Consider the following 21,492-nt stretch of genomic DNA (forward strand, 5'->3'; position numbering starts at 1 on the left):
CATTGAAACTACCCGTGTTCATGTTTGTTTCAATTTTTTTTGTATAAGCTGATATAATAGTGTCATAGCTTTTAATTAATTGTACTTAAAGGTTAAACACTCTATTTTGATACCACATGTGTCTAAAAGAAAGACAAAATAGTCACAATTTGAAAACAAATACATTAAATTATACATTAAAATGGTATTTGAAACATTTCATTCCTTTGTAGAAATAGTCTGCCGATAATTTTCAAAATCAATTTGATAGTTTTTAAAAGGAACTCACCTGTTATTTCAATTTTTTACTGTAAACCCCTGCCTAATTCGAAATACCCCCGGGGGAAATAAATTGTTGAGTTTCTACACCATGACATACTCAAGGGAGTTAATTTTCATTAGTTTCAAACTTCGATCAAATTTGCCCCCGCGGACAAATTAACGTTTATATTGCAACATATGCCTCTGGTGTAAATTTTGCCCAATGTGGCAAATTTGCCCCCGAGGTTTAATTTTCGTCATATAAACGACGTATATTTAAGGAACGCAATAATTGGTTTAAATGTCCATGTCCTCAACACAAGGTACATCCTACCGCTTGAGTGGGGCTCGACTGGTCGGGAGAGCACAAGCTACAGCACTTGGGAAAGTACGAGATCACCACAGCAACGATTTCTGTCTGGCTTGACCGGCAAGCATTGAACACCATATCGAAATGGGAGCAGTTGTAGTGAACAGACCCGTCGTCCGTGAAAACGAAACCTGCAATATGTCTCGTTACATAGGTATGTATGTAAGAGAGGTCGAAACGTCTCCATTTTGTGATGGGCTGGGTAAATTTTAGTTTAACCCTTTTCAGTTCAATGAAATCCATACATAAATGCATATTGTACAAAAAAATATAAAGAACGTTTCTGAAATAATTTGAATACGAGCAGTTTGAAAAGTTCGGTTAATTCACTATTACTAACTTAGAATCAATTTTTATTTTACTAGAGAATAGCTTAAAAAGTAGTTTGGAAAATTGAAACAAAGAACTATAAAACGTCTGCATATTAAGCAATTATGTAAATAGATTGACCTGTATTTTATTAACACTAAGAGATAAATGTTTAGTTGCAGCAAGTAGTTCTGGACTCGCAACAATAGAGGCAATTTTCAGCAAAGAAGCGATGAGTGTCGCAATACAAGAAGTGATAAGTTGTGTTTGCATAGGGCAGGTCAAAACAGTTAAGAAGACGGTTTATCTCAGATACTGGATAAGATAATGAGTTGTTTTTATATATATATATATATAGTATGTATGCACTGTGCTGTTTGTGGAGTTTTGTGCTGTTTTTCCATGATTCATGTTAGTGATTTTTTGTTTTTATGTAGTATGTCTTTGGCGTTAGTCCAGTGCCATTTAACCGGGTTTTTGTTTAAACCTTTTTGCTACTGAGCTTGTTTCTGTAGTTTTTCGAATAAATATTGTACTTTCGGTTGCACCAAAAACGCAGGGTGATGAATCTTGAGTTCTAAACATGAATCAAAGGGTGTGGCAAATGTCCATCCTTTTGCTGTTAAGATAAAAGAGAAGAGCTTACTATGGTACGGGTCTGTTCTTAATATTTCTGGTGATTGTTTGAAGTTTGGTTGTAGTTCATACTTTAAGAGGAAATACACCCCATTCTCGAATAAGAGGAGTGAAAGGGAGTGATCTTTGGTAGGAATTGTTTGAATGTCGTTAGTAGTAGAACAAAGTGATGAAGTTACGTTGTTGAGAACGGGATAAAGAGGTGTGATCGCGAACATATTTATTCATCTTGAAGACTGAAGAATGATGCCTTTTTGTAGCAGCCCTTTGCAGCCATTAAAACTAGTTTTTGCTTTTTGACTAATAAATATTTATTTAAAAAATGATAGATCCTGTGATAATTCTACCAGCCTCGATTTGGATGGAATCAACATGGAATTGTTTTCAATACCGACAGAAGCTGGTTCTGAAAGAAGCTGTCGATGTCACAATGTTACGTATAGTATTTATTTATCTTTGTGTAGGCATGAATTTGCTAACGGCGTAGTGAAAAAAACGTGCATCTGTCTTTTGCATGCATTGGACTTGTAGAGCAGAACTTGCTTGAGACAGTAGGTAAAGGGTTGGTTGCAACTTTTTGATGTAGATTGCGTTTAGACGGATATTCTGTGGTAGCGGATGTCGCAGTGGAGGTTCTCAAGCTGTGCATGGTACACAATATTAATTCGACTACATCAATGTCCAGTTTCGTGTCTGCGCATGCGTTGAATACTGCATCAAAATGAGTACATCTAAACCCATCAGATTCATCGTCTGTAATGTTCAGTTGTAATAAAATGTACATATACGGACGGAATGCTCAAAATGGCCCCAAATCATACCATTACATCGATTTTCAATTAAAATTCGAAATCTATGATTATGAATATGTACTCATATTTGAGTGTCAACTGGTGATGTTATGAATGCTAATTGGTGTAATTACATGCATGCGATGCATGAAGAAATATACAAAAAAATACTTGGTCTTCGTATGATGTTGTTGATTTGACACAATTGGCTTGCAAGACACGAAACGGTTATCATTTGCTGTGCAACTGAAATTGACATACCGGGTATATGTTTAAACATTTTGCTACTGAGCTTGTTTCTGTACTTTTTCACATAAAGTATAAACGAAAACCAAATATTGCTGCATGTCAATCTCATAACGAGGCAGTAGAAGTACTTAGGATGTCGTTGAATTTATGTTTTCTTATCTTATGTTTACTTATCTTATTCATTTACATATTATTTTTAAAACTCATTGATTGCATATTATATCAATCGTAACCACATATTCCAAATTGAAACCTTCAGTATATGTTCAATGTATGCACTGTGGTTGACCAAGGATAAAACAAATGCTGGCATTGAAGTTCAATAAAAACTGTCTGGTTGTTTTCAAACGACCGGCAACTGACCGTAAAATAAATAAAATGATTAAGCATTAAATTGTAACTATGTACTAACTATTTGGGAATAAGCGACTCTGAAATTGTATAAGTCGATCTAGCGACATAATTATGTATGAGAATGAAGGATATTTAGGATTGGTTTTGCACAAGCGATAAGGCTTCGGGCAATGTTTGGTTTGCATCAAATACATATTTAACTACTGAACTATTGAACTATAATCTCATTATAGTATCATTATGAGAAGTCTGTATAAGTTTAAATATAAAATAATCTTTAATGGACACTGTCCTTTAGGTGTCCTTTTGATGTTGCATAGTTTTATACATGTATTGGTATTGGTATATCTAATATAAAATATATATTACAAATATATATATATATATATTTTGTATAGATATAGATATATATAATATATATATATATATTATGTTGTACGCACTAAACAGGTACTTTATGGAATGTGTGTAAAATTATCTCCGTCCCAACAGACGGGACGAGTTCACGGTGGATCACCGTACACCGGATATGGTAGCCCAAGTGAGATGCAAACAATGTTATTCCCACAGGGACGGTAAGGGCTTGACCTGTTTTTGTCATAAAAAGTTTGACACAATGAAGTATTTATCGATTATAGACATGTCCAGGTTTACAGACATCAACAAAAATGTGGTGCTTGGCTTTAAACTTTAGTAAGCTGGTGGTAAAGTAGATAACTCACGGGCGAAGACAGGGTTTTAACAAAACTATTTTAATAACTCGGCTTGTAAACATCAATTTCAAAAATCTGAATCGAGGAGTTTCTTTATTTGTTAGTTAAGTTTCTCTGTTTCAAAGCATTTTCAGAAATTCTTAGTAGTATCTGGGAAATTCTCATTAATTTATGCAGTGGTAATGTACTGAGTATATATCAAATCGGATTGGCCTTTAATCTCATGACATGAGTGATTTACGCTATATGCTAACCAATACACTTCATTAACATCGTACAAGAAGTAGTTAGTGTGATACATGTAACACAGTCTGAACGAAAGAGCGGGCAAACAGGCAACAGGACGAGCAACAAATTAAAATATATTTCCGATTTAAGTTGGAAAGCTGTCAGTCGATTACATTTTAATCTAGGAGTGCACAACTAAAATGAAAGCGTTGAAAGGTTGTAGGCACGGCAAGTTAACTTTTTTCAATTTTGTTCAAAGACAATGAATTTAGAATCCAAAAACATTGAGTGGCCCAAGCTACAGCCGATAAGTTTCTGTAATTACCTAAGAAAAGCTTATGTACATTTTTTAATACAATTAAGTAAGTGATAGATCTATGTACTAGGATTTACAATGTGTGAAATTGCTTTCATCTCGCAAGTTTATTGTAAGTGTTAAGTATATTGAGTGAAACCTTATATTGATTGAACACTTTTTATCTCTTTGTAAAACATAATTTTAGGCAATGTCTTTTAGTCACCAAGTTTCTGTTTTCTGCGTTAAAGTGGTTTATCCTTTCGGTTCCTCACCAATATTAATTGAAGATTATTCGGCTTGCTTTTAAATTCACATTCACATTCACGTTGCAATCTAATGACGTATTTAAATAAAGTGGTATTTTCGTTTGCACTTTTTTTAAACCGCATATCACCATACCTCTCAAGTCGTAACCAATTCAAACATTGATTTCAATTTCCGGTGATAAAGCAAAACAACATGCAATACATGTATTCACCCATTTGATGCACAACATACTTGATATTAAAAGAAATCATATAATTATTACGTGATTCGTTAAATTATTAATTAAATACAACGAATATGACACAATCAGTTTAGTACTATCCACAGTACAGCATTTTATTGTATACGGCTATACCCTGTCCACACAAATACTATACCCAGTCCATGTAATGCAAAAAATATCAAGACTTAGGCTATATCTTGATAAGGAGCAAGTATTCATGGCTAAAATGTGGCATTTTACCACCTTTTGAGAAAATGAACAATTCGTACAGTTCAGAAATTTATATCATTGTACAGTTCAATCTAAAATTAGAGATATATTGAACATGTGTGAAATTTTGATCGAGCTGTTACGTTTCAAAAACGAAACTCACTTCCTACAAACAAATCTTGGACTTTTTATAGAATGTTTATTGGTTGGATAAAATATCGGACGATTACAATCAAAATTTATAATCATTTAAAATAAACAATTAGCAGAAATATCATGTACAATATAATCTGTTGTACACATAAATATTGCCATATTGAGTTGTTTACGTCTCCCTATGGCTACTGAGTTCGTTGTACGATGATCCACCGTGGAGTCGACCTCAGCTAAAAATGTTGTTTGCGATGGAATATGCATTTCAATAGTAGGCCGAACCTTTTTGATACATATACGCCATTTTTATCAATGACAAAACGTTCAGAATTGCCTCCCATGGTTGTAGTGAAGACTCCACTAGGAATTAATTATGACTGAAGTCCGGACATCCAAACAAAAGCCCCAAAGCTCATTGCTTGCAAAATTCATTGTCGGCAACCACGGTATTTTCTTCCGTTACACTTCTTACATACCGTGGGACAATTGACTGACAAAAGCTCGTTTAAAAGAATGTGCATGAGGCAGAGGAGACAACTCTTCTTTTAATTAAATCGCATGTTACAATTTGATATTCTTCAATAACCCTATATTGTCAGTTGTCTCCTCCACAGGCAAGTGACCTATGTGCATGTTATATCGATTCTTATGATCTGTAATTTCGCATACGGAACCATTGAAACTGCCTCATTATTGATTGCCCACGGTACACGACGAAGCAGAGCTCAGTAATGTGTTGGGAATACTTGAAAATGAAAATATGCAGTACGTAAACTAAATCAAGAGCGTGATTTGTGCGATAAGAATGTGATTGCAAAGGATTGACATATTACACGTACATTTTACAACAACGCAATGTCAGGAAGAAGGAGCTTTTCTGCTCGAGAATCCTCGGCTAATCAACGTACTGAGCGTTGCTGAGGCTGTTGAACTGATACAATTACAAAGTTCTGGAGATACAGTTGATTATTGCGATTTGAGTCTTGCTGATACTTTCCGATAAGATAGGTATATGTTTGTTTGTAATTCAGGGGCGGTGTCATGATTTGGCGAAAGAGGATGCACACGTTGTGAGCGCAACTAAAATATACGCTCTCTTCCGGAATACAACGAACAATACATAGTATTGTAGTAGATTGGGGCGTGAAGTCGTTACCAAGGACAGATTTAGCCATTTTACTCCTACAAAGTGCAATTATTTTATATTGTTTCTCGAATATTGACATAAAAATGTAAACTTAAACAATTTAAGAAGGGGCGCTCGCAGGTGCGCCACGTTTAAATATGATAGTGCATAGGAAAATCCAATTTGACCGCTTGATGTCATTTTTCTTTGTTGTCTATTTTCTTCCTGTTTAGACACTTGCAACATTAACTTTCGTTTGGCATTAATCATCTGCTACTTGTGTCATTTATAATATTGTAACAAGATCACGAGTTTCCCATTGTATTTCATTGTTGTAAAAATTGTAAGCAAACGGTATCAAACCCTTCAAATGTTTAATGTCAATTGCAAAAAGGAGTATGTTGAATATGGTCTAAGTGTGGTCTGTTGGCGCTGAAGCTGTTAAGAATTCAGTTCATAGTCATATTATACGTATTTGTATTGTATAATGTTTCTTAGTTTGTTATATATGTATTCTAAAAGTATTCAATTAATTAGGACATCTAGGCTAAACATGTTGCATTAAAATACTCGTAAGGGCACTAACGTCAAAACTGAATTTCACAAACTAAGTCTATATGGGATATGTCGACCCTGGTCCTCAATGTATAGAGTAAAATGCCACCGTATTGATCAGATAGTTGCTTGGATATGTTCCTGCGGCGATACATTCAATTCTTCAACTAACGCAACGCTTAATACGGCTTTCTTAGACGAGGTATGCTGACGTCAGAGTACTTCACGGTTCAACATACTCCAGTTATTCGGAATTGTATTGAGGTGGCCACTCTAGTGCTGCCAAATGCCACGAGGAAGAAAACGCCTCATATACGGAACAACCACTGGTGATTACACCTGCTCTCAGTGCGTAAAATCTTTTACATTCCCTTTTAGAAGAACTATGCTCAGTTTTACTGTATTCGTTGTTACCTTCCCTGACAAGAACCGTTCCTTATCCCCCTCTGTCAATTTACTTTACGCAACTGTGTGCGTGGTGCTAGAGATATTGACGTCAAGCATGCAGTCTGCTTTGTTTGAGTTGACGACGGGCCGTCGCTACATTGATGATACGACTGCAAGAGAAAACAATATCAAGCATTAAATATATTGAATTGGTGTCAAAATGAAGCTTTTTCAATTGAAAAAATATGCTTATCTTTGTAGCGTAAACTTTTATGATGAGGTTTGGATATAAAGCTTAAACGAAGCATGCGAATCACTTTAGCGTATTGACTATCAACAATAAAATATCTGTTTTAGCAGGTATATGTTGAAACCCGATTTCATCTCTTCTTATCATCTTAATAAATATTAATGTTTCATGCAAAGTCATGAGTTGTACATTTCTTAATATCAATTAAAATAAATATACCATATGAATAGTGAACATGTCGGGCAAAAATAAACCGATTTTCGCAAGATCCGTGAGCTTTTTTATTCACTGTCATTACAGGGGGAAAGTACGTTTGAACACATTATTCCCTTTGAAATTATGTCAACATTATACCAGGCACATAACACTCACATGTTTAAACACGGAAAAACAGCGAGGAGAAATTAAATTGCGTGCTTTGTAACTTAATTTAAATTAAAAAAATACTTAAACACTGAACATTTGTCTTAACCAGACAATACAAAACAGACTCGGGACAATGTGTGTCAATGAGTCGATCAGCACACGCCATACCAACTTGGTTTCATGTTAAACTTTCTCTGACTGTTAGGATTTTGGCCTTTAAAACTGTAAGTGTACAATTTTCTTTTTCACTGCCGGATAGCGTTTTCTAGCAGTTGTTGCAAACATTAGATTAATTAAGGATAATGCTCATGCGTTGTTATCCATTTTGCTTTTGTCTTGCCTTGTAATTCAAACCTGAGCCACAGGATCAACTTATTATCTACACATATAACATTTGGAACTATGACTGTAGCTGTGTAAGTTATACTTTATGATAATGCATATTTAATTTGTTCTATTTTACCTCAATTCTGAAAATATGAATTACTCTCAACTCCGTTTCCTTGGAAAAAACAACAGTGCTGGAGTCTTTTTATGATAGTCCAATTGAACGCACCTAGAGGGACTCGCAGTTATAACTGGACATTGGACATTTTCCACCTAACTGCGTCGAATATTTTTTTTTTTTTTTTTTTTGGGGGGGGGGCGTAAATATCTACTAAAACAATGCATATGTTACCCTATTAAATTGTTTTTTTCTTTTGTTTCTTCAGTATGATGATATCCAAAAATGACCTAAATAAAACAAACGCAATGTGATTTCTGTGTAAGTGGTTACTACTCAATTCAAAAAAGAAAATGAAACACCAAGAAACGGACGATTTCAATGAGGCAAAGCAGTCATGAATTGAATATTGATAACCGTAAACAAACAAATGTTTAACAGTGCACTTTAAATTCTAAATTGGCGGAGTATACTTTGTGATACTAACTAGCGTTTGTATTGACCCAAAAGCTAAACAAGAATAACCTGTTTTAATTATAATTAAGGCTAATCAATTATTTAACAATAAAACAATCAAACGTTTTGCATTCAATGTTAACATGGCTCAGTTCCATTAAATCGGGGTTCGTTTGTTATCAAACTACCAACTATGTTATGTCGGACTCGTATTTCCCACACTCGCATTGAAGGTTAAAGATATATAGAACTAGTTTTTTCCCTAGAAAAATGTATTTAAGCTGCGTTCGATGCCTCACATGACGTCGCGCCTTGACACGAAAATATTTTGTTGCATGTAGGTCCAAACTTATTGCCTCTGCATTCATTAAACGGAATATTTGGGGTGTTTAGCGCGTTCATTTGTTTGACATTCCATTCGGTCATACTAAAGATGACCATTGACTGCAAAAAAGCTTGTGTCGCATGTTACTTGATACATATTGTACCGACTAGTATGCAATTAAATAAGAATATTGGCCACCATGGAAAAATGTAACCAGCGGTATGTTAAGCATTTACTATATCTAACAATAGTTATGTCCATTGAATAAGCAAAAAGGGACAAAAACATAGTGAGTCGCAGGTAGCTCTAAATGTATTTCATCGACACCGATGGAATATAACAGGAATGTTGGTGAGCATGTTGTGCACCTGCGATTAGTTTAAGATTTAAAAAAATGGTAACAAATTATTGTCAATGACTTGAAGAAGATTGACAACATTCTTACCTTTGTACATATTATACTTCTACACATTTGAAACTCAATGTATCATTTCTATCAGACAACTTAAACTCAATGCATTCTTTATACCTGTATGCATTATGTGCCTGCATGAAACCTCGTTTTGCATTGTATTTATGCTTTCCTCATGTTTGCAAATTCTGTTTTCATTGTATGAATAAACATTTTGTTTGAAACGTTATAAAAATTGCTATATATAAGTGATATTTTAAGTCATTTAGTCTAAGACATACTTGTTTTTTATACGTCAGATGTTAGTTTAGCTTTGTATCACTACTCTGAAAGGATTGAATATTCATGCATGTAATACCATGTTATGAAAAATAGAACATGAGAATACCGATGAAAGTACATGCTTACAGACACGTATATATTATTGCGTAGTTACAAACCCGAATAAAGCATGTCATACATACAAACCAGAGTACAGCAGTTCAGAATTGAATACACGAATACATAAATTCATAGTTACAGAACTGCGTACAGTAACCAATAATTAAGACCTCGAATACAGTAGTGTATACTAACAGGCCGAGAAGAGCAGTTATTTATTGCATACCCGAGGACAGCTGTATATATTTACAAACCGGATGCAGCAGTTCATTCTTACGGTCCCGAATACAGCATTTTATACATACGGAACATAGTACAGCATTAAATACTTACAAAACCGAATAACGTATTTCGCACTTACAGTCTAGTGTACAGCATTTTATACTAATGTTACCGAGTAAAGCAGTTTATACTTACGGACCCGAGTACAGCAGTTCATACTTACAGATTCGAGAACAAAAAATCATTTTTAAAGACTCGATTACAGTGGTAAATACTGGAAGAAACGAGAACAGCGGTATATACTTACTGACTGAGTCCTGAATTTCATACATGAAATCTCGAGTACAAAAAACCATACATACAGACCCGAGTAAAGCAGTCAATGTCTACGATAATGAGTACATCAGTTCATACTTACAGACCCTAGTACAGCAGTTTATACTAACATACCCGAGTACAGCAGTTTTTACTAACAGTCCCGAGTACAGCAGTTTATACTGACAGACCCGAATACAGCAGTTCATACTTACAGACAAGAGTACAGCAGTTCATACTTACAGACCCGAGTACAGCAGTACATACTTACAGACCCCAGAACAGCAGTTAAACTTACAGACCCGAGTACAGCAGTTCATACTTACAGACCCGAGTACAGCAGTTCATACTTACAGACCCGAGTACAACAGTTCATACTTACAGACCCGAGTACAGCAGTTCATACTTACAGACCCGAGTACAGCAGTTCATACTTACAGACCCGAGTACAGCAGTTCATACTTACAGACCCGAGTACAGCAGTTCATACTTACAGACCCGAGTACAGCAGTTCATACTTACAGACCCGAGTACAGCAGTTCATATTTACAGACCCGAGTACAGCAGTTCACACTTACAGACCCGAGTACAGCAGATCATACTTAGAGACAAGAGTACAGCAGTTCATACTTACAGACAAGAGTACAGCAGTTCATACCCATAGACACGAGTACAGCAGTTCATACTAACAGACCCGGGTACATCAGTTCATACATACAGACCCGAGTACTGCAGTTCACACTTACAGACCCGAATACAGCAGATCATACTTAGAGACAAGAGTACAGCAGTTCATACAAACAGACCCGAGTACAGCAGTTCATACTTACAGACCCGAGTACAGCAGTTCATACTTACAGACCCGAGTACAGCAGTTCATACATACAGACCCGAGTACAGCAGTTCATACCTACAGACCCGAGTACAGCAGTTCATACTTACAACCCGAGTACAGCAGTTCATACTCACTGACCCGAGTACAACGGGATTGTTAAATAACAGTGATCAGTCGGATTCTAATCGTTCTGCAATACCTTCCGTAATGCAAAATATATCGGGTCTAGACTATCCGATTATATGCAAGATTTGCTTAAGATTAACAATAATAATGATATGGCAATGTAAACATAAACAACTTTTTACATGGTTCAAACACATTTATTTCATGACAATATACAAATGACAACATATATTTTACTCTAAATATTTAAGAATTCTTTCGGAAGATAAACACCTATTAAATTAAGGTCATCTTCATCTGTAGAAAGCAGTTGAATAGACTTGTATAGTTGTATTTTTAAGGATGAGATGATTTATAAGTGTTACAAAAACAGTCATACATGTCTATGTCGTAATGGAACAATACAATAAAAAATGATATTTTTATGGATAAACATATACGAAAATCTAAATATATTTCATAAATATATATCTTATATAATCATTGAGTGAAACAAATATATGTTTGTGTCTTAAAGCTAACAGACGAATTTTAAGTCACATGTAAATCAGCATTTAAAATTGAACTAAGCGAAACCTTTTAGTAGAATCAATGTAGTAGTATACGGAATAATCTATTTTACAATGAGTAAAATCAGAAAATTGCATATCACCATCAAGAATAAACCTAAGATGTTAGCTGTTCCAGGAACCAGCGTGTGTATTTAAGTATAGTTTTTCACGTATGTATTGTTGTAAGCATATGATTGTGTTCTATTGATGTTAATTGGAGGACAAGTAAGCATACGTGACGAACATATTCAACTTCCCACACAGACATACAAGCAAAGGAAAAATGTTCTTACGAAATAGCTCTTGATTTAATGACCTGCAGTAAAGTATTAACCTTGTATGAAAAATCTGCCTAGGGCCAGTATTGAAATACATAGGCAATTAAGGAGTATTGCAAAGAAATCTTTTTAATTCATGTACAGAATCGACGGACTGTAATAAAGGGGCAAATGAGCTCGATGCCTGGCTGGAAAAAGGAATAAGAGAATTGTAATACAACAACCTTTTGCAATGTATAAGTGGAATATCGATGGAGTTTCTTTGATTGTATCTAGCATCTTGTGGATGGACATAAATCTGATTTCCAAGATATTGTTTTTTTTATTTTAATCATAAAATACGCTTGTGGTTTGATCTTTTTGTCAGAGCGTGACTGTCAATTAAGGTCACTTAAAAAAGTTCACTTGTGACTAAATTCATTTCACCGGTGACGATTCTTGCTGCTTTGTGTTGTATCTTGTTTAAATCCTGTTTATCAATTGCAGTACAGTTGTCAAATATTCTACCTACATACTCAAGTAGTTGTAGGATAGAAGTCATTTAAAAGCATATTTTCACGGACTCCAATAGCTTATAATTCAGACAGAGAACCTTCATGTCAACCACGGTCGAATGGTTTGTTAAAGTCGCAGAAAACAACATGAACTTCCTGTCCATCATTAATTACAGCACAAAACACATTGTAGATATAAATTAATTGGTTCATTCTTGAATTACAAGGTATAAAACCAGACTGGAAGTCAGTAAGAAAATTGTTGCTGAGAATATGGTTATAAACATGTTTAAAAAAAGCTCCCTCAAATATTTTGCTAAGAAAATTAAGAATTGATATGAGAGGATTGTTAGATTCGGCTTTCTAGTGGATTGGGCAAACATTAGCAGCTTTTTCAAGATTTTTGAACAGTTGAAATGGAGAGTGAATAGTTGAAAAGATCACAGATTGGGTGTGCCAGCACGACAAATTGTTTTTTAGGATTCAATTATTTATCATATCTGGCCCTGCAGCCTTTCCAAGCGGGAGAGAACGTAAGAGAGGTTCAATATCAAAGTCGTTAGACCACACCATTGAGGGAATGAATAAAATGTTGAATGTTGGTGAAGATGGTTCGGTAATGGGTTCATCAAGAAGTGTTTGGTTTGTGAAAACGTGTTAAGTACATTTGCCTTGTCTTGGGAAGTATTGAACCTATCCCAGAGTTCGAAGACATGAACTGTTTGACAGTTTACCACCAATCCTCTGTTGTTGTTTTTTTTCCTTTCAAGTGACATAAGGGTAGTATTTACATGTGTTATTTTGGCGTCTCTTATTTTTAGAAATGATTATGTTTCTTAATTCTGTAAACATACTCCAAGCAGAGAAAAGGCTAAGTCGTTCAGCTTCGCTGTCTAAACAATTCTTCTTACGAATAATTGTTTTAATATTTGAAGTGATCCATCTTTGTTTCTATAACTTTGTTAAGAACGAACCTCTTAGTACCTGAACGAATGTGCTAAGTGAGAGAAAACGAAGGAATTAAGGTCATTTGTGCGAATAGAATCCCAATCGATAGTTGCAAAACGTCATCTGAAAAAATCATTACTTGGGCGAAGAATCAGACTAAACGAGGATTAGCAATCGTTTGGGCAATGAAATCGGATCTAGTAATAGAACAAAGGAACCCCAGCACTACTGAGAAGTGAGCATCTAATGTGTTTTTTAGAAATACCAAGTCAATTTTAGACATTAAGCTTTCTGAAAAATGAGTTGGCTCATCAATACATGGAGGGAGACCATACTGTTGACACAATTTTGGGATTAGCAATTTTACGAGAGACATTTAGGTTAAAGATTCCAGCAAGTATGATATTTGATAAACCAGTATTAAAAACCATGTCGTTCGATTCTATAATGTGCCGATCTTGGGAAGCAGTTGTGTTTGGAGGTCGATAATATAGGCTAAGGAACATTTCGAAATAACGTTTTAGAGGTAGTTCTATCCACATACATTCAATACTCAAGACCTCAATACGCAGCCTTGTCTTATACAATACTCGTTCCTTAACATATACAATAACACCGTCATGGTTTTCAGAGAAGCGATCGTTGCGTTCGGTAGAGTGAAAAGGCGGTAAACCCCTCTTGTCAATGGATTGCGATAGCTTAGTTTAAAAAATGCTTAAATTTAAAGGCTAGGAGTTCCGCTTGAATTATGTCTAATTTTGGAAATAAGCTTTTGACATTGTACTGGACTAAAGAGATATTGTGTGTTCAGTCAGATGGTGATGGGAAGGTTGAATTCGCTGGGCCTGATTTCGGATGCACCACTTTGGATAAAATTAATTAACATCCAGGTACAAATAATACATGTAAATACTATAGAAGCACAATGTTTGATTAAAACGATGAATTCTGTTAAACGCAAGTGGGTGTGTTTATACAAATTTCTTATGTGTGTTTGTGCATTTACCCTAAGAGACTCTTGAAGTTTTGAGATTAACAATGATAGAAAAAGAGGGGAATACATTCACCAAAATCCAAAATGTCAACAAAGCAGCTTAAGCTTGATTCTACAATAAAGGTAACATAAGTGTAAGTGTATATGTTCGGATGAAGTTATTTGTGACACGACTTTAGAAAGAACTAGGGAAGGTTTAGAAAAAGAAGTTACAAATATATTAAATTACATTTCAATAGAGTGATGATTGTCAAAAGATCGGAGTGTACATTATTGTATTTACATGATCACGATTTGGACAAATTTGACTAATTATACCAAACTAACGTTGCTAACGACGATAAGTAGCTAGATAAATCTAAAAAGTAATTGAAGCCTAGATAAAGGAAAAAAAACAACCACTCGTTATCACTATTAAAGTGGAGAAAAAGAAGGTACTATTAAATTAAATTTAGCATAGTGGATGAGAGAAATTTGACAAATTGGTGCAGGAATTAAATTATCTATGGTTCGTTTAAACACTATGAATCTCATAGTGAAAGGCAAAAGTAAAACATGACATTAGCATAGTGGATAAGGATATATGATAAATGTACAAGTTTAAAAATTCCTTTTGTAAAAGTTCATTTAAACACTATGTATTTCATACCATTTCGAAAAAATCAGATAAATAAAATTGCCAAAGTAAAAAGACAAGATTTTAAATGAGATAAGAATAGTGAATAATTGAACTTGGTAAAGTTAGAGAATTATTTTTTCAATGGTTAATGTAAATACAATATATCTGATACAATTTCAAAGGCAAACACATCGGTAATATTATCATAGTGAAAAAAAATAATATAATAAGCAAAATAAACATAGTGACTAAGAAATCTTCACAAATCAGCAAGTGTTAATAATTAATTGATCAAATGTTCGTGTAATCACTATTTCTCATACAATTTTAAAGGAAAACACATATAAAATATTAATGTAATGAAACAGACAAAACATTACATGAACTTGGCATAGAGAGTTGTAAATTATGATAAATAGTTAGAAAATAAAAATTCCTATGATTTATGGACACACTATGTATCTCATTAGATTTCAAAGTAAAAATAAATAAATAAATACTTGTGAAAAGGAAATATTAAAAGATAAGCTTCAAGTTTAAGAACTTAAGTTTTTTTTATATAGCATGGTTAAATATTAATGTGTATGCATCTATATGGAATAAATAAGACGCCACAACAGACATACTTTATTCTACAACAGGATAAAATCACCTTACACACGTGCGTAAAATAGTATATATATATATTTAAACCGTTGAAAACTGGAGTAAACAGATGAACAAAATTTTAGGTCACTTGGTCAAGTGTGTCGCTGACTGGGCAACTTCGGCGTAGGAGCGAGTGGAGAGTCGTGCAGATAGTTTATCATGAGAGGTTATAACGTTAACGTTACCGAAACTTTCCTTGATCAAAACCATCGCTAACAAGCAGTTTTGGCGACTGTATTGTTCAGCTTGGTCTGCTTCTTTTGGTAATGATTGCAATTTTCTACACAGTGCGGTGTTCTCAAATTCTTTAAGTTCCAAACGGCTACAAGTGAATACTTTTATTTAGAGGCGGAACATGCTTAGCCATCAATGACTCAGCCAGGCCCGACATTTCGGATTGAAAGTTTGCGGAAAGTTGGCCACAATTGTTTTTAAATATATAATGTTTAAACTAACAATGTGTGACACATTTCAAACAGTTTAAAGACCCCTATCTGATGATTAACTGATCAGAATACTCCACCTTAATTGTCTGTCGTTTTTTGCTTTAACAGGACCCCTTGTCCAGTTTGTTCAGTCACTTTTGTACATGTTTATTCCCTGTATTTGCTGACAATATACAAATCTTCGAGATGTGGTCTACCCAGTCCCTTGTTTTATTTTTAGTATCTGCTTGTAATATAAGTTTTCCGCTGTTGGATTCATCAGCGTCATCAGCTGCAAACAAATCGTAGTTATTAACAAAAGCATATGTATATTGTATTATTTAATGGTTTTTGATCGCCGTTACCAAACCAATATAAAACACAAGGACTGTTACAGAGGCAGTGTGTAACCTATTTTGCTGGAATTTCTAAGACGTATAAAGAAGGGTCATAACAGTCGCTTTGCATAAAAGATCTTTATTTCATATTATAGATAAAGTATGTTTGAATTTTGATGTCGCTGAATTCTTTATTTGTTCCCAGTTTTAGTACAATGATGCTTTTTATTATGAAACTCTATGATCACACAGTTCTAAACCTTTTAATTTATAAGGCAGACTGGATGTGATGCTTAAAGTTTAAACAATGATTGCATCGTATCTTTGGAATGTTTTTACATTAGGTGCTCGTAATTGAATTATTCCATCTGTATATAGAGTGCGGATCTCTACTCATAAAAGTACTTGGGGTTTACCTATAAGTTTATTATTATTTGTTTTATTGTTAGGTTTCCTCAAGTATATGCATACTTTGATAATATTTACCTTTTGCGTTTTTTCTTTATTTAGGATTGTTGGGAAAAGAGTAGGGTTTGTGCACTTAAACTGGTTTAAACCCCCCAGTAAATTTACATGTTACTGGCAGTTCCAAAGCGGCACCTAACAATCCTTGATAAACACACCTACTTTTGAAACAGATACATAAACTCTTTTTAATTCAATTATCACCTTCTGCACTTCGATACAACTATTAGAAGTTTTATATAATTTTCACGAGATATTTGAATAAAAATTGAATATATTGATAAATCGTCTCAAACTTAATGTCGGCTTGTTTGCATTCAGCAATCGATGGTTTAAGTCGTGAAGTAAATAGCTTCATTGTAAATTAAAGTACATATATATGTAAATAAAAAAAAAATCGTAAATTTGAAGCGACGCGACGATTCCAGGTTGGGTGTTAAGAAGTTATAACCAATATATTTATTGTATGAGTTAGACAAACACAGTTTACTATCTCTTTACTTTTAAGAAATAGGGACACTACTGAATATTACTCTTTTTAAGTATCTTATGTGTAAAGTTTTACTGCAAAATTCACACCATGTGTCTTGACCATGACCTTTATCCCCCACCTAAAAAGCAGTATAAAGGTAGCTACCTACACACCAAGAGTATTCACTATCCTCTAATCATTACTAAAGTAATTAGTCCAAAAACATGTTTCTTTTTTAGTTATCCCTGACCTTGACCCAAACCTTCTTAAAAACAATCCAACTCTGGCTCTTCATATCAGCTACTTATAAACTAAGTTTTATAACAATGTATCAATCCTAACTTAAGTTATTGAAAGGCAGTCATTGTTCCATTCTATTAAGAGTGACCTTGACCCGATTTCCCCTCAAGCTATTTCTTCACATAAGCTACCGATACACCGAGTTCCATCACTGTCAACCCATCTTACCTGAAGTTATTGGACGTATTTATACGGGCTCTAAACCGAGCGAAGCTCGGCAGAGCCCTATTACGGTCACACATAGCACTACTTTCGTTCAAAAGTTGCACATACTATCAGCCTGAAAAAAAGACGTAAAGGTGATGGAACCAGTATTTTTTCTGTCCATAAACTATATTGAGCGCGTGCATGCCGGACACCAACGTCATCAGAGCGTGACGATACGGAAGAATGAAATTTAAACTATGAGATGCGGCCAAATAGCGCACTACTAGTTATTAAAATAATTCAAAATATGCTTATAAGCAATTACTATGAATACCTTTGGTAAACTCAAAAACACAAATAAAGCATATTTCTATAGATTGTCTGAGATATATACTTTGTTTTCACTTGTTTATTAAAGATATTCACACGCATTGTTTACCATTCTATACGAAGGTCACACTTGACAGTTAGTAGTTGTCATTTTAGGCTTTACACTATCAATACTATTTAGATATTTGACAGTTGTTGATCGGATAGAAATTGCGAAGAATTAATTCCTGTTGGATTACCGATTTAATTACGACCATGGATTATACCGGTACACATAGCAGAGCTTGTCACGTCAGCCAGGTACAGCATGAGTATTTTGTAAAAATGTAAAACCACTTTTCAGTAAATCATACAATGAAGATATCAATTTCATAACTTATGACATGCGGTTGACCAGTTCAGAAATCGCCATGGCTGAGCGAGATATTGTCACTAAAAAGATGGATGAGTTGTACCGTCTGTGGACCTCAACAATGGATGAGTGAGATGTTTTGACTGAGATCAAAGGATGGGAACACCTTTCAATTACCAACACGCTCGTTGAGAGATTGAAACTAAAAAAGATATACAGGAATTGTGTGACAGGTGAACTCTTTTGCCATGCAACACAACTTTTTTGTAAATTAAGAAGTTGGGCGGGGAGGCAGCGTGAGGGGTATCCCCTCCTGCCAAGTGAAACCATGGCGGAGCGCAAGATTATGACTGAAAAGATCAATGGACGGTTGCGGTCCGACACCATGTGAATGATAAAGATTGTATGTAACATTGAAATATTTAATATGTAAAAATATACGACCAAAAGTGGATTATTTGTTGATTATATGTATCATAGAGTACACAGTGACAAACACATTTTTTTATAATTCTCAGACCAAGAGATCACCCAAGGGACCGAATCGCCCCGATCAGATAGCTCGACTGGCCACAACTGCAGTCCAAATACCAGGTAACTGAAATGCAACACCACTGTTTGTGACAGATGTTATTAAATTAAGAAGTTGGAAGGGGAGGGTGTGGGACGGGTTTCCCCTCCTGCCAAAAAAAAACCATGGCGGAGCGCAAGATTATGACTGAAAAGATAAATGGACGGTTGCGGTCCAACACCATGGCTTTGTGAGCCATTGTGACTACAAAGATGAATGGTTTTGCTTTGATCCACAGATTGTGTGAAAGATTGCAAATAAATAGTGCCGAGTGACCCCTCGTGCCAAGCAAAACTATGGGAGATTAGAGATTGTAACTGAATATGTTGAGAGGAAGGCTGACACCATAAGAGTGCAAGATTGTGATTAAATGACAAATCGGCAAATGTGGGTTGATAGTTTTGCTCAGGGCCACAGATCGTGTGAAATATTGTAACTAAATAGTCAGTCCAGGGTGTGGAGAAGGCGAACCTTCCTGCCAAACAACCTCCATGACTGAGTGAGAGTTGCCATACCCTTACAATGAAACAACATGGCTTTGTGAGAGAATCATCAATGTTACTAAAATACACTTACTTTACAGGTGCACCTGTATGTTATCAAGCTGTGCAATTCTTTATTCAAAGTTCTGTTCAATATATATTTAAAAACTTTAAAATGGAGGAGCACCTCTTACATAAATACAACTGCACCTCTATATTCAAGATGGAGGTGCGCATCTTTAATATACAACTGCACCTCTATATTTAGACCGTCATGCCTTTTCTTAGACCTGCACCTTAAAAAATTAGGTCAACTCCATTTTTATTTCAATTTACATCGCCGTTTAGTAATTTTTCACTCAAATGGTAAGTCAAACTGTACTGGCTTGCTCACACTCAATTTCATGGTCAAGTTCGTTTTAAAATTGCCATGGTGTCAAAATGTCTGCTTGTTAATAAGTAAAAAAGTCTAAATGAGATGCCTGAAGAAGTTTGTGTTGTTGACAGTAAATACTGTAAACACTCTCTGCGATTCACTCAAATCTGCATGCGATAATGCACCAGTCAATTGTAACCCCCCCCCCCCAGGTCTGGGGAATAGTGGGGACTTTGACATTTGGTCCAGCCAACCCTGGCTAAAATCCCCGCCCTGTGGGGACGAACAGATGGTAAGATCCCTGCCAAATGCCCCTGCACCCAGGGACCCTAGGTAAGGCCCATTAACTGTTATATTTAAAGCGAAGACAAAACCTAATGAGATTTGTTTTAAATTTAGAATCTAGGTCCCACATTGGAAAATCTCAGTTTAATTGTCTTAACTGGTTACCTGTGGACAAAAGGGTTGATTTTATAACTCTTTGTCATGTTTTTAAGATTCATTCCAAATTGGCCCCTTCATATCTAAGTGAACATTTTAACCCCGTTAGTGTGGCACACAATTATAAAACTAGATTCAGAATGTCCGCTACATCTCAGGGCACTGATTTTATGGATAGTAGGCGTTTTTCATATCCAAAGGTCAATAGTTTTGGTAAGAAATCCTTTGCTTACCGAGGATGCTCACTATGGAATGATCTCTCTAAGGAAATAAGGTTCAGCAAGTCTTTGAAGTATTTTAAATCTTCCCTTAAAACATATTTGTTGGACTAGGGCTGTTCATATATCATGTATTTTATATTGTAATAGATAGGTTCATGTCCAAGGTAATCTTACATTTTTAATTTAGCATACCTATTATTCATGGATATTTATTTCTTGTTTTATTGTCCATTGTTGAATACATTCTGTTAATCTAGTATTTGAACAGCACTTCAATTGTGATACACTGTGATACTTCTTATTTTACCTAACATATTATTATTTAAATATGCAATACAATTAATACATAATCAGTCTTCTACTGTGATATTTTTTTTTATTTTTTTAATTATAATTTCTTAATAGCATGTCTTCCTATGTCAACTAGTTTGTTATATAAGGACCACAATGGAAATAAGGGATTATCAATCCCTTTTTTATGTTATCCTTAGATGTATAATGTAGTTAACATGGATATATTTTATTCCTGATATTATTTATCATGTGTTTAATTCCATGCTATGTACATTTTATGCTGAAATAAATCTATCTATCTATCTATCTATCTATCTATCTAACCACCACATTCACCCGGCACTGAGGGCAACCTGAAAGGTAAACACACGGCCCATTTCCCCGTCTATCCCCTGTATACCCCCGGACCTGGGGGGGGGGGGGGGCGTGGTAACAATTGACTGGTGCATAAGACCCCAGCTTCTCGATAAATCTTAAGCGTAACGGACTTAAAAAGCTTGAACC

General features: G+C 34.9%; 1 protein-coding gene across 3 annotated transcripts in view; it reads right to left on the minus strand.

Moving 5' to 3' along the window:
• Positions 1-15,321: 15,321 nt before the first annotated feature.
• Positions 15,322-21,492, minus strand: part of LOC128243065 (rho-associated protein kinase 1-like) — a 37,213-nt gene continuing 31,042 nt past the window's right edge. For all 3 annotated transcript variants that reach the window (XM_052960563.1, XM_052960562.1, XM_052960561.1), the window contains one exon: positions 15,322-16,491. In XM_052960563.1, coding sequence (XP_052816523.1) covers positions 16,352-16,491 — 140 coding nt within the window. In that variant the 3' untranslated portion in view covers positions 15,322-16,351. The remainder of the gene's footprint in view (positions 16,492-21,492) is intronic.

The sequence above is a fragment of the Mya arenaria genome, chromosome 8 (assembly GCF_026914265.1).
Source record: "Mya arenaria isolate MELC-2E11 chromosome 8, ASM2691426v1".
Taxonomy (NCBI): domain Eukaryota; kingdom Metazoa; phylum Mollusca; class Bivalvia; order Myida; family Myidae; genus Mya; species Mya arenaria.